At 36.1% G+C, this 13530-nt stretch overlaps 3 protein-coding genes across 3 annotated transcripts in view; 1 reads left to right on the forward strand and 2 right to left on the reverse strand.

The window, feature by feature from the left end:
• Positions 1 to 13530, reverse strand: part of LOC135778864 (high choriolytic enzyme 1-like) — a 105897-nt gene that overhangs the window by 7347 nt on the left and 85020 nt on the right. The gene's annotated exons all lie outside the window — the stretch shown is intronic.
• On the forward strand, positions 265 to 3493 carry LOC141281853 (uncharacterized). Its single transcript, XM_073813657.1, has one exon. It carries the CDS (start codon positions 320 to 322, stop codon positions 3323 to 3325), a length of 3006 nt encoding a protein of 1001 aa, XP_073669758.1. The 5' UTR covers positions 265 to 319; the 3' UTR covers positions 3326 to 3493.
• LOC135778867 (high choriolytic enzyme 1) lies at positions 7990 to 10431 on the reverse strand. The gene is made up of 9 exons (XM_065289500.1): positions 10417 to 10431; positions 9949 to 10024; positions 9757 to 9760; positions 9549 to 9614; positions 9168 to 9311; positions 8905 to 9022; positions 8515 to 8693; positions 8225 to 8306; positions 7990 to 8122 (listed from the first exon to the last, which is right to left on the reverse strand). The coding sequence occupies exons 2-9, from the start codon at positions 10009 to 10011 to the stop codon at positions 7990 to 7992; spliced, it is 789 nt and encodes a 262-aa protein (XP_065145572.1). The 5' UTR covers positions 10012 to 10024; positions 10417 to 10431.

Genomic DNA, 13530 nt, shown 5'->3' on the forward strand with positions numbered 1-13530 from the left:
TTCAAATCGCCATCCAAAGTCACACCTCTTTCAAAACACATGAACATGCACAGATCAGACATCCACATCTCATTCACCAGTGAGAAAACTTTGCAGTACAAAGTGAATAACATTACCAAAATAATTGGTTTAGATCAGAATTAGTTGAAGCACACTTTCGGTTGTGTAGACTTAATCGCAAGTGATGGCGCCGCCCAAGTGGCAGCCTGTTACAGCAGCTCTTACTAAGTTTGTATTTTTTTGTACTTATTCTATGGGGTTTAGGCACTTTGTGTTTTTTCTTTTTTAGTGTATATGTGTAAAATCGCAAACCGCACAGATGGACAATAACAAAGGCACTGAGTTTGCTCTACTTTTCCTACTTTTTTGGACTTTGGTTACAGTCGCGTTTGGAAACTCTGTTCACAGCAGCGGTCATATTGTCTACACCAGGGATCAGCTGTTAGCATTCCGTAACACGGTGATGCCACTACAGGAAAAACCGGACATTCCCCAGGAGCTAAGAAGGCGACGACGGGGAAATCGTGCTGGGGCTCTGTGTCGGATTAAAAGGAGACGCTACAGACCAACTCTCCCGTCCATTGTTATGGGAAATGTGAGATCTTTAACCAACAAGATGGACGAGCTATCGGCTCTAACCCGGCATCAGAGGGAATTCCGGGAGTGTAGCATCATGTTGTTTACGGAGTCATGGCTAACTTTGCTAACACCGGATATGACCGTGGCTTTGGATGGATTTCAACTATTGCGCGCGGACAGAACGATGGAGAGCGGTAAGAGAAAGGGAGGAGGACTGGTAATTTTTGTGAATAATAGATGGTGTAAATCTGGTCATATTACTATTAAAGAACAGATCTGTGATAAGGACATTGAGCTGCTAGCTGTTAGCATGAGGCCGTACTATTTGCCTAGGGAATTTTCGCACGTTATCGTGATAGTGGTGTATATTCCCCCTTCGGCCGATGGTGAATCGGCATGTGACGTCCTGCATTCTGTTGTCAACAAATTGCTAACACAGAGCCCAAACGCCCTCCTCATTATCTCTGGAGATTTCAATCATGCCCCGCCATCCTCTACTCTACCCACATTTATCCAGTATGTTTCATGTTATACTAGAGACAATAAAACATTGGATTTATTTTATGCAAACTCAAAGGAGGCTTACACTTCAGCACCCCTCCCCCCTATGGGTAAATCGGACCACAACCTGGTTTATCTCCAACCTGTGTACAAACCTCTTGTATGCAGGCAACCAGCTGTTTTCCGTACAGTGAGAAAATGGTCTGATGAGACCAATGAGGCTCTGAAGGACTGTTTTGAAACAACTATGTGGGAGGAATTATGTAATAATCATGGAGAGAATATTGACAATTTAACAGACTGTATTACGGATTATATTAATTTCTGTGTGGAAAATACTGTACCTTCCAGGACTGTAAGGTGTTTTTCCAACAACAAGCCATGGATTAACCCTGATATAAAGACACTTCTTAAAGAGAAGAAGAGGATCTTTAAATCTGGAAACAAGGAAGATCTGAGAAATGTCCAGAGAGAGCTGAGAAGGAAGATCAGAGAAGGAAAAGCATGCTACAGGAGGAAGATGGAGGATCAGTTGCAGCAGAACAACGTCAGTGGTGTGTGGAAGGGGCTAAAAACCATCACTGGTCATAAGGAATCCAACTCTCAGGTTGAGGGTGACCTCAAGTGGGTGAATGATCTAAATCTATTTTTTAATAGATTTGACCAGCCACTCTCACCTACCTCCATCCAGTTCCCTCTGCTGAAACCTCCCCTCTCTGCTTGCATAGCAGATTGCTCCAGCCCCATCATTCTCTGCACTGCTATTAACTCACAGCCTACACATAACACACCTAACTCTCCCTCCCTGCTAATTCCCCCCAGCCCCCACTCCAACCAATACACAATGTTCCTTACGGAGGCACAGGTGAGAATGGAGCTCAGGAAAACCAAAGTAAAGAAGGCTACAGGACCAGATGGCATCAGCTCCAGACTACTTAATACCTGTGCAGACCAGCTGTGCGGCATATTGCTGTACATTTTTGAACTGAGCCTCAAGCTGGGGAAGGTGCCACAGCTATGGAAAACATCCTGTGTGGTGCCTGTACCAAAGACGTCGCGCCCAAAAGACCTGGGAGATTATCGACCAGTAGCGCTGACCTCGCATCTGATGAAGATATTAGAGAGGCTGGTGCTAACTCATATGCGACCTCTAGTGAGCCCATTAATGGATCCACTTCAGTTTGCTTACCAACCTGGCACTGGAGTGGAAGACGCTGTCATCTTCCTCCTGAATCGTGCTATTTCACACTTAGAAAAGGCTGGGAGCACTGTGAGAGTCATGTTTTTTGACTTCTCCAGTGCTTTTAACACTATCCAACCTACGCTTCTGAGGGATAAGATGATGTACATGGGAGTGGACCATAATCTGTGTTCCTGGATATTGGACTATCTTACAGACCGATTACAGTATGTGAGGATCCGTGATTGTGAGTCTGACATGGTTGTTTGCAACACTGGAGTCCCGCAGGGAACGGTTCTGGCTCCGTTTCTTTTTACCATCTATACTGCAGACTTCAAGTTTAATTCATCAACCTGTCACCTACAGAAATTCTCTGACGACTCTGCCATCGTCGGTTTGATTTCAGATGATGATGATAGGGAGTACAAAGTACTGATCCAGGACTTTGTGGACTGGTGCCAACGGAGCTGCCTCCAGTTAAATGCAGGGAAAACCAAAGAATTGGTGGTGGATTTCCGTAGGCGTAAACAGACTTCCTTACCATCAGTGAATATTCAGGGAAAGGACATCATGAGAGTGGACTCTTATAAATATCTGGGTGTGTATTTAAACAATAAACTGGACTGGACAGATAATACTAAGGCAATCTACAAGAAAGGGCAGAGCAGACTCTTTCTGCTGAGGAGACTAAGGTCTTTTGGGGTGCAAAGAGAGCTACTGAAAACCTTTTATGACTCTGTGGTGGCCTCAGCCATATTTTATGGTGTAGTATGCTGGTGTAGTAGCATTTCTACTGCAGAAATGAAGAGATTGGACAAGCTGATCAGAAAGGCCAGCTCAGTCCTTGGGATTCCTCTGGACACCGTACAGGAGGTGGGAGAAAGGAGGATGGTAGCAAAGCTATCATTATTGTTGGAGAACGACACTAACCCACTGCATGACACGGTTTCAGCTCTGAGGAGCTCCTTCAGTGACAGACTGTTACATCCTAAGTGTCTGAAAGAGCGATACAGACGTTCTTTTCTCCCTGCTGCTATAAGACTTTACAATCTGAGCTGCTCCTAGTAAACCAGTCATCATCATTATAAGTACATCTTGTTGATACAGAAATTTTTGACATGGGCAAAAATAGAAATTTTGAAAAAGTGCAATATCTTTTGGGTGCAATATGTCTATAAACTATATATACTTTTTTTTTGCTTATAATGTTTTATTATATTCTTATGCTGTTGTAACACTGAAATTTCCCCATTGTGGGACGAATAAAGGAATATCTAATCTAATAACTATATTGTTACGCTAATCTGTAAACGAACACAAATTTCATAAGCAACACAATGTTTCATCAAAATAGAATATCTGAATTCATCTAAATACAAACATATCGCGTACCTAACCAAAATAAACAGTGCAATGATCCTTTCAGACCCTTTGCCTCCTGCAGCTGTTTGCATCTCGTGGTAAAGCAGTAAAGTTACCGATGTTAATTTGGGTTTTTGCTCTTTTTTGCTGATCCAGGCAGTTTTTGCTGTTGTTGTTATAAAACATGTCTTTCATTTTCTGGCTCCTGTGCAGGTTGTTAATTCAGCAGGAAAGTTGCCATTCTCCCTCTGTTCACAGACAGGAAGTGAGCGCACGTGAACGTGCTGATGACGTATGGTGTCTGTGTGAACAGGCTGCGCGGTGGCATTCAAATTACGCTTACGGATGAGGGACAAAAAAGGCAACGTTCATTCGGACCGAGATCTAGGATTGGTTGAACATTTTTTGGTCCTATGACTTTCACAGATGACATACAATTCTACAAATACATTTAAACAACTTAATGAATGCTATCAGGATGTGAGGAGACTTTTAACCAGCATAACTAAAAATGTTTCTGGATCAAATGAGATGCCTTTAAACCTATATGGGCAGTTTCCCATATAGGGTTTATCCTAGTACCAGACTAAAATGCATATTTGAGCGGCTTGAATTAAAAAATATCTTGCACCAACATATTTTATCATATATCAGTGCCATTGATTTGTCTTAAGAGCCACACTAGTATTGTTCTCTTACCTTAGATTTCCAAAAACCGGTGCAACCGTGCAGCCCCAAAATGGTTTTATACCCTTATTTGAGTCTGCATTTATACTACCTTTACATATATGGGCAATAGGAAATGCTGATTTAAACAAAAAATTTTAGCGATAAAGCTCACATACAGAATAAATAGGAATTTGCTAATAGACTTTTTCCATAAATAACAACATAGACATGTCACACAGAAATCACATTAACTGAATCAGAGCAACTCCCCAATAAAACTGCAGAATATAAAACTAAAGTACACTTTAAAACCCTATAATAGAACATTATAGAAGATAATCAAACTACAAATAAAAATTATTATACCATTAAGCATTATATAAATGCTATATTCTGTTTGGTTGAGAAATTCTCATGGGTATGCATTATCGGATATACGCACACCTGACCTGTAAAATGTCTTAAAAAACAGAGACTTAGCAAAGTCTGTGGTAACCGTGGTATGAACAAAATAATTGGTCCTTTGACTTATTTGAGAATAATGATTACACACGGTTTAACCACATTGGTTGTGCATTATTTTCTAATAATTCAACAGCCCGTCATCAATTATTCTTTACTTAATTTCATTCTATTTATCCTGTTTAATCTTACTGTTTGTGCTGTATTGTTTTTGAATGCTGATATGAGTCTCCAGTGGTCTCCATCTCGAGGTTTTTATTAACGTCATGAGAAGCTGGGAACAGTAAAATTACATTTTCTGTGTTTGCTATACTAAATGCTAAATCTGCTTTTAGTCAGACAAAGTTAGTCTGACCATCAACTAAGGTAGCAAGACCATTGACAAAGCTAAACTGAGCATTGATCACAACTAAGATTTTTCAATAAACCATCTTTATATTATTATTATATTACTTCGTCTTCTGCATGCTGTTTTCTGATTCATCTCTGTATCTTCATTGTGGCTCAACTAAAAGTTAATAATTTAAGGATGGACTTTTAGTCCTATAATATCTGCAAGCCATGTCCATAGTGGGATTTATCCATTTTGGTTGGATCTAACATTTGGAGTAGCCGGCAGGATGGAACGACAGCTGAACAATTGGATTCTGACGATTGACGTGAAGAATGAAGGGAAACCCTGTAGATCTTCTCCTCATCAAGCCAGTGCAATTCAAGGTGCCTTTAAGCAATGTGAGTTGGTTGTTGCTAGAAGAAGTAGCTTACAGATAAGCTATCTGAAGATTTAAAAACTAAAAATGAATCAGAGGCAGTAAAAATAGTTGCAAAACTTAAGCACAGAATGATGATTTCTAATAACCCAATGACATCAGAAATGCATGCATGGGGGAGAAAAGAACAAGCTGATAAAAAAACACAGGGCTAAGAGAGATAAGCAAACAATGTACCCTGATAGAGACTTTATTTTTTTAAAGTGTTGTGACAATGATACAGAAATAGACACTGATACTGAAGGAGTAATGCAAGGCTCAGACCAATGAGGGTGGAATGTTAGATTTTAAAAGTAAAAAGCATGTTGATGAATAATCAGTGATGTTTGAAGGAAAAAATAAATGAATGTAAAATACTTAATAATTACACAAGGACACTGGAATAAGATTTTCAGAATTTAGGATATAAACATGAATACGTGTTAATGATTATGCCGAACAAAAGCAAATACAGACAATGTGTAGGCTTCTGAGCTACAGTCAAGCTGTTTAAATTATTGGGTTTTGATACTAATGATATTGGATAAAGAGTTATGTTTCATGACTTTTTTAAAACATCCATGATGGTGCAGAGGAAACTGCATGGATTTTATGATCAATACATAAATTACATTTTTAAATTGTAATCTTTTGAAAGCAATATGCAAGGGAAATTCTGCAACTAATATCAGCTCAGCAAGCTGATTTGACCTGGCCAATACACGCCCCCTCCACTCACCGGACAAACAATCAACATTCGGTGACAGGCGCTATGGCAGCTGTCACAGTAGGAGACATTTCACAGGAGTGAAATTGAATTGCAATTGATGATTTTTGGAGACAAAAAGACTATATATCATCTCAAAGTCACCAAAAGGAGGGGTTATATTAATAATTTTATTGTTGAGAAGGTCAATGAAAAGCTTTAGCTCCAGGCAAAAATGTACAGGTCACAGTGTAAACGCGATAAACTGCATCTCTTTGCTATCATGAAAAAATTAAATATGTACAGGTCTAAGTTGCATACAGGACAAGCTTTTTTTTTACCATTTTTACCAAAAGTACCTCTCCTTTAGTTTGGTGCTACAATATTTACATGAATCATTCATCACAATATTGCAATTACAAATAACATTTGTTATCTCGGTTATTTACACTGTAGACACTGTAGTAGGAGACATGCAATTTGTTAAATATGTACTGACACTGGCTTAATAAACCAGCACCCCATGTGTCACATTGCATGTGAGTTTAAAGACTCTTAACTTATTGATTCTGTTAAGTGACTATATTCCATTACCTTATTAGTTTCGATTAATGTCTTTGGTTGATGTTAGCATAAATAAATAAATTAATAAAAATAAAATAAATACTAAATAGATACTAAATCATAACTAAATTATTTAGGTTCAACATTAATATATTGTATATTTCCTTTGCATGATTTTAATAATGTATCATTGCTGTAATGTAAAAAAAACATTTTCAGTCAATGTTTACTACAGGGTACTATAGAATCCACTTATATTCCTGTGCATGCTTAAATCTAACACAAAAATACAAATCCCCATTTCAAAAATGGTGGACACATAAAAAACATATCAAGTGTTTAAGCTGAGCGAAATGTGCAGCAAACTGAGAGGATAGCATGATGGGTTTAGAAACACCTCCAGAAATCATTGTTTTTCAAAACAGTTCACTTTGCCATCCACAAATGCTGGCTGTTTAAAGCTCTATCTCTATCATGCAAAGAAGCAAACAAGACCCGAACATGCCAAATTTGTTGTTCAATAAAAAAAGGTCATCAGTTAAAACATTTGATATGTTTCAATGTTCCATTATGAATAAATAAGTTTATGAGATTTGCAAGGTCGGCTGTTTTCATCCTAAAATGTAAAAAAGTTCCTTTTAAAACATGTTTTAAGCCTACAGTATGTGAAAAATCAGGATCAATCAGTTTCTTTGGGATCGTTATTATTATTAGCAATTGTGAAATATGCATTTTATTGCAGAAACTTGTAGCTACAATCACAATGACTTTTGATGAATAAACTGACAAAGAGGCTTGATGTTCTTATTCATTAAAGCTTTATTGGTGTATTATTTTGCTTATTACATAACTGATAAAGTGAGCACAGGAGTCAAAACCCTCAGGGAGATTGAGACTTCGATGAATGTCTTTTCTGCGTGTTTTCTGTGCTGCATGTCAGGGTGCTGAATGTTATTCAGGTCTCTCTAAATAATGAAACAATCATCAAGGTTCAATTTAAAAAAATATGCATAGGAAAGTTTCAAGTAGCTGTGTACATACTGCATAGCACGATCAGTAAGCATAACCATCATTAATCCTCTTTCATTACACTTTAAACAATGTAATGTGAATTAAGACATTGCCATTAAAACCTAAGCACAATAACTTCATTGTTTGACAAACAAAAACTATGCAAGCATGTTTTGGGCAAATGAGAAACATGAATGTGTTTCCTGTCACTTACAACACTGGTAGAGTCTGTTGAGTCTGGTGATGTCATTCTGGCTCATCTGAGTAGCTCCGCCCAGCTGAACGTTGCTATTTGGAATAGGGACCATAGTGGGATAGCCATTCTTTGAGAAAGCATTTCTGATGTTTCAAATGACACAGGTACAGTTAGAAACAATCAACAATCTGTAACATCTTACATACAGTGAACACATATCTCATCTTAAGCCAAAGTGATCTTACCTCTCATACTGCATCACAGAACGATAGTCATAGGCAGTTCCCTGGTTAAGGGTGTTGATTTTGTTGAAGTTGTACTTCATGTCTGATAAATAAACATAACATTTACTGTTCTCATTCAGAAATTTAACAGGCTTTAAATTTAATGTATATTTTTATTCATATCAAATTTTTATTTAATTGTGTGACGTTGTTGTCTCTGTCTACTGGAAGCTGTGACACTAAAACAAAATCCTTATATGTGCAAACATACTTGGCAATAAAGCTCTTTCTGATTCTGATAAAAAAATTACCATTTTGGATGTTGTCCCAGAGGATCTGGATGTAACTGTCACGGTCACTGCGGGTTTGCTCGTGGTTGAAGCCAAGAGCATGGAGCAGCTCATGCTGGATAGTACTTTGGTAAATACAGCCATTACGAGCCAGAGACACAGTCTGGAGATTTCCCTGACGACCAACGTATGAGTAGCATCTGTAATGTCAAAATAATGCATCAATTTCTTTACCATTATCTCAGATCCATGTCCGCCTGTAAAAAAACATGATTCTATCACTCATATTAAAATTCTAATTCTATCTCTTCTGGTTTATAAGTTTGATGATTGTGACTGTAATATGCTAACAATCACATGATGCTGATGCAAAACTATATTTGTGTAATATTTTTCTAATCTGTTACGTACCCACTGCGAGACTCAATGCTGATGTAATCTCTCTCATTGGAACGAGGGAAGAAACGGATACAGGAGACAGACGAGAAAGAGTCCAGACCACGCTTAATCATCGATAGCTCACTGGAGGCTGAGAGGGCAAAGAGCAGTGGTTATTTATGATATTTTATCTTCACAGTTACATTGCACTGATTATAAAACTCTAGCACTCTCCAATCTCCTACTATTTTATTCTTAGGACTCCAAGAGGAAACATCTTTATATCAGTAACTTACAGTAGTGATTGGCAATGACATAAGGTACCCAAATATTGCCATCGCTGTACTTGGGCCAAAGGCAACCACGTGATGTGCAGGGATCAGCATTTTTTTCATTCACAGCAATATCATCCAATAGCTTGGGCTCATCAGGTTCAGGAACTAAAACAGAAAAACTTATTAGCTGTGATCTAAGTACATGTATGAAAAGTCTTTCATTGCAAGATGGACATTGTATGTTCTTGTTGATTTATTGATCTGAGTGTTAATGTTGAAATAGCACAGATAAAGAAACAATGAATCTATCACACATAAAACAAAATTATGCGAATCATAAAATAGTTTTGGTGTACCTGTGCTATATTGATGTATGTTGTTAAGTGTGTGATGTATGCTTACCGATGCCTCTGTTGGCTCTATCCAACACTTCACCCACAGGCAAGTCAGCAGCATTCTCCTCAATAACTATTATAAAAACACATCAGGACATTCATTAATTAACTATTACTTCATCAGTTAATGATAAATGTCAAAATAGTTTCTGTGTTTGAATGTTTTATATCAAAGTTGTTAATATTCTCATCTCATTTTGTAGTATTTGACTTACCAGGCTGCATATGATGTTTGCCAAAACACCAGACATAACGAAGACATGAAAATAGAAACATTAAAAGATTCAAGTCTTTTTTTATTCTGATTTATTATAACTATTTGAGGTTAATTAAAAAATGCATAAAACAATATATTCTTTACTTGCAATTCACCAATATAAGTGTTTGTATGTGTAAGCACATCATACCTTCCCTTCAACAGAGAAGACCAGCAGCAGGGCCAAAAGGCCAAAAGTCACCTTGGACAACATGGCAGCCAAAGACCTGCAGACAAAACCACAGCACAACAGGTTTGAAAATGTTTAGTCATCCCCTATATCAAAATATTCATTTTTTTAAATAACAAGATAATGTGTATACAATTATGTTAAAGATAATGATGTTAAAAATATAAAAATCTAACAGTCTTGAGGTAACACAAAGCTACAATATTCTACTGAATATCAATGCTATTCTACCTCTGTTGACTTTTATGTTACTTTAAAACTTCAGACTCACCAGTTCAAAAATCTGTTAAAATTAAAAATATCTCACTTACAAAAAATCTACAATAGGATCAAACTTATATGCCTTGCCTCAGCTCTTATACTGACATTTAACAATTTCATGAAATATTAAAACAGTCCTCAATATGAGAAACACAGCAGTTCTCTCACCTTAAATTTCCAAAGCCAATGCAACACTGCAGCCACAAAATGTTTTTATACCCTGATGTGAGTCTGTATTAATGTGACCTTTACATATATGGGCAATAGCAAATGCTGACATAAACTAAAAATGTTATCTTTAAAACTTGCACAAACCATAAATAGCAATTATGATTTTTTCATGTTGAGATTTATATAACCTTGGTGCGAACAGGTGTGAAATTCCCTCACCTGAAATCTGGATCCTGAGTGAACTTTGTGTTTATCTGTTTGTTTGTTTTTTGCTGTACGTCTGGGTATTGAATGCAGTTCTGATAGTACTTTAGTAAATTAAAGGGGTAGCGAAAAGTAGGAAAATGTTCAGGTCAGACTAAGAATTCATATTAATATCATGATTTCTGTACTTTGTTATTATGGACTATGCTACTATTCATTGTTTTACCTTAATAAAAAAACTCACACAGCCATAAATAGCCATATAACATGCACATGACTTTGAATAGACATCTGAAATCTATACATACATTATTCCTACATATTTTTATAATTTTGTTTGTTTAACCTTGTTGTAAAATAACAGATGTAAAATTCCCTCACTCTTCATTGTTTAATGGGAAGCACATTGTTTTTAAACTTTTGGAAAAGGAACCAGACTGATTAATTGTTTTATTTGAAGAGCTCAGATGCAAAACCCTCTAAGTGCATTTGACTTCTCAGACTTTTAATAAGATTCTTCTGCGATTTGTAGTGAAAGTATTTAACGAACGTATAGAATTCATGCAACGAGCATTTGGTTAATATCATCTCATTTTTGAAGGCGTTTGTGGCATTTAGTGACTTTTGCATATGAGCTCCTCATTTCAATCCTTGTACTTAAGCTGTGTTATGTTCTGTCCATTATCTACAAAATGTACTTATACAACATTAGTTTATTTCCCCTTGTTTTCACAAATATTACACTGTGGTACAGTAACTGAAGATCTACAAATCTTTTGCTGGTTGGATAAAAGAGCAGATTTTAATCGTATCATATTGCTTTGCACTGATACGAAACAAAACCCTAAAGCCTATTACAGAATCTGGCCTGCTCTTTCTTCTGAGCAAAAAAATCATCATGTCATTGACATATACTGCAGTGTGCAGGGGTGTCAGTTTGTGTTGAAAAGTGGTGGGGACAAAAGATCAGATGAAAAACATTACAGCGGGACGGGAAAAATATTGAATAACGGCAGATTAAAAATGGGCATAGTGTAGGCCGGTCAACAACACAAAAATACTCAGCATAAAACCCTCAACAATGTTGACTCCACATGTAACAGTCCCTGCAACACCAGCTCAACCAAACAGTGCCAAAGCACCATACTGTAAAAATCATAATTTCAACTTATGTAACCCTGGACCACAAAACCAGTCGTACACTGCAAAAAATGATTTTCAAGAAAAAAAATTCTTTGTATGTTTGTCTTGTTTTCAGTAAAATATCTAAAAATTCTTAAATTAAGATTTTCTTGATGAGCAAAATAACCGTAGAAAATAAGTCTAGTTTTTAGACCGAAAATACCAAATGTAAGTGATTTTGTGCAGAAAACAAGCAAAAAAATCTGCCAATTGGGTAAGCAAAAAAATCTTGAACATGTTTTAAATACTAAATTCAAGAAAAATTCAGATTTTTTGCTCGTTTTATGCACAAAATCACTTACATTTGATATTTTTGGTCTAAAAACTAGATTTTTTCTTATCAAGAAAAAGCATCTTAATTTAAGAATTTTTAAATATTTTTACAAAAAAAAAAAAAAAAAATACTAAGACTTATTTACCTAGTATTTTTGTCTTGTTTTCAGTAGAAATATGTAAAAATTCTTAAATCAAGATTTTTTTTCTTGATGAGCAAAATGACGTAAGAAATAAGTCTAGTTTTTAGACAAAATATATACAATTTAAGTAAGTTTGTGCACAAAATAGGGAAAAATATCTGCCAATGCTGTGAGAACATTTTGCTTAAATCAAGGGTTTAAGAAAAAAGAAATCTTATTTTTAGATTTTTTCTCACCCCATAGGCAGTTATTTTTGCTTGTTTTAATCACAAATTCACTTAAAGTTTATATTTTTGTCTAGAAACTAGACTTATTTTCTTAGGTAATTTTGCTCATCAAGAAAATCATCTTTATCTAAGAATTTTTAGATATTTCTACTGAAAACAAGACAAAAATACTAAGTAAGAAAGACATTTTTGCAGTGTAAGTCGCACAGGTATTGTTTGATTTTTCAGAACATTTTATCCAAATGCTTCCAAAAAGTGGTGGGGACAAAATCAGCCAAGTCTTTTTAACAAACACACCTTACAAAAAAAACAATATAGGTGTGCATCTTAAAACATAACAATGGCACTGATATATGTTAAGATAAGCAATGTGTTTTTAAATTAAGGCAGCTCGAACATGCATTTTAGTCTGGGACTGGGATAAGTTGAGAAGCTGCCCCTTAATATAAGAATCAAATAAATAAAAAAATTATGCTATTTTATAGTGTTTAAAGTATTTGTCAAACAATACAGTAGAAGATCTAATCACAGGTCCTGAACTACACGTATACAGATACAGAAAGCATGAAACAGGGAACTGGTACAAATGAAACATTATCTTTGTAACCTTCACAGAATTTTTGATAAACATGTTCAGTCTGTAATCTTTATCTTAGTTCACAGGTGTGAATTTCCCTGTCACAGTAGGTGGCTTCACAGGACAAGGAATCGATAACAGGACTCTTTGCTGTAAATTAACTATTAATGTTCTTTATTAATTAATCATAAGTGGTTGTGCTAGATGTCATATACATTTCACATTGTTTGAAAAAAGGGGAATAAAAATTATTATTCTTACATTCTACCTGCTCTTATGAGCAACCACACTAATCCGATATGGGCAATTCATTTTAAGTCAGTGTTTTGGTAGAAACTGAATTTTTGGCTTTAGCCATTTCTCTGATTGTATAACTTGTTGCATTTCTTTAAACTTGAAAACCCCTGTAAAACTCACTTTTCAATTATATTGTTTGAAATACAGTGCTTCCTTTTCTGTCAAATGCATTAAACTTAGGCAGGAGGAGCCATGACTGGCATGCATA

Source organism: Paramisgurnus dabryanus, chromosome 2 (genome assembly GCF_030506205.2).
Source record: "Paramisgurnus dabryanus chromosome 2, PD_genome_1.1, whole genome shotgun sequence".
Lineage (NCBI taxonomy): Eukaryota > Metazoa > Chordata > Actinopteri > Cypriniformes > Cobitidae > Paramisgurnus > Paramisgurnus dabryanus.

What these genes read in the sequence shown, in the direction of transcription:
- LOC141281853 (XM_073813657.1), top strand. Translation starts at nt 320, where the DNA reads ATGGACAATAACAAAGGCACTGAGTTTGCTCTACTTTTCCTACTTTTT.
- LOC135778867 (XM_065289500.1), bottom strand. Translation starts at nt 10,011, where the DNA reads ATGTTGTCCAAGGTGACTTTTGGCCTTTTGGCCCTGCTGCTGGTCTTC. An exon ending in CTGGGACAACATCCAAAATG is followed by an intron (nt 8,307 to 8,514) that starts GTAATTTTTTTA and finishes TTTATTTATCAG; the next exon opens with ACATGAAGTACAACTTCAAC. An exon ending in TCTGTGATGCAGTATGAGAG is followed by an intron (nt 8,123 to 8,224) that starts GTAAGATCACTT and finishes TTGAAACATCAG; the next exon opens with AAATGCTTTCTCAAAGAATG.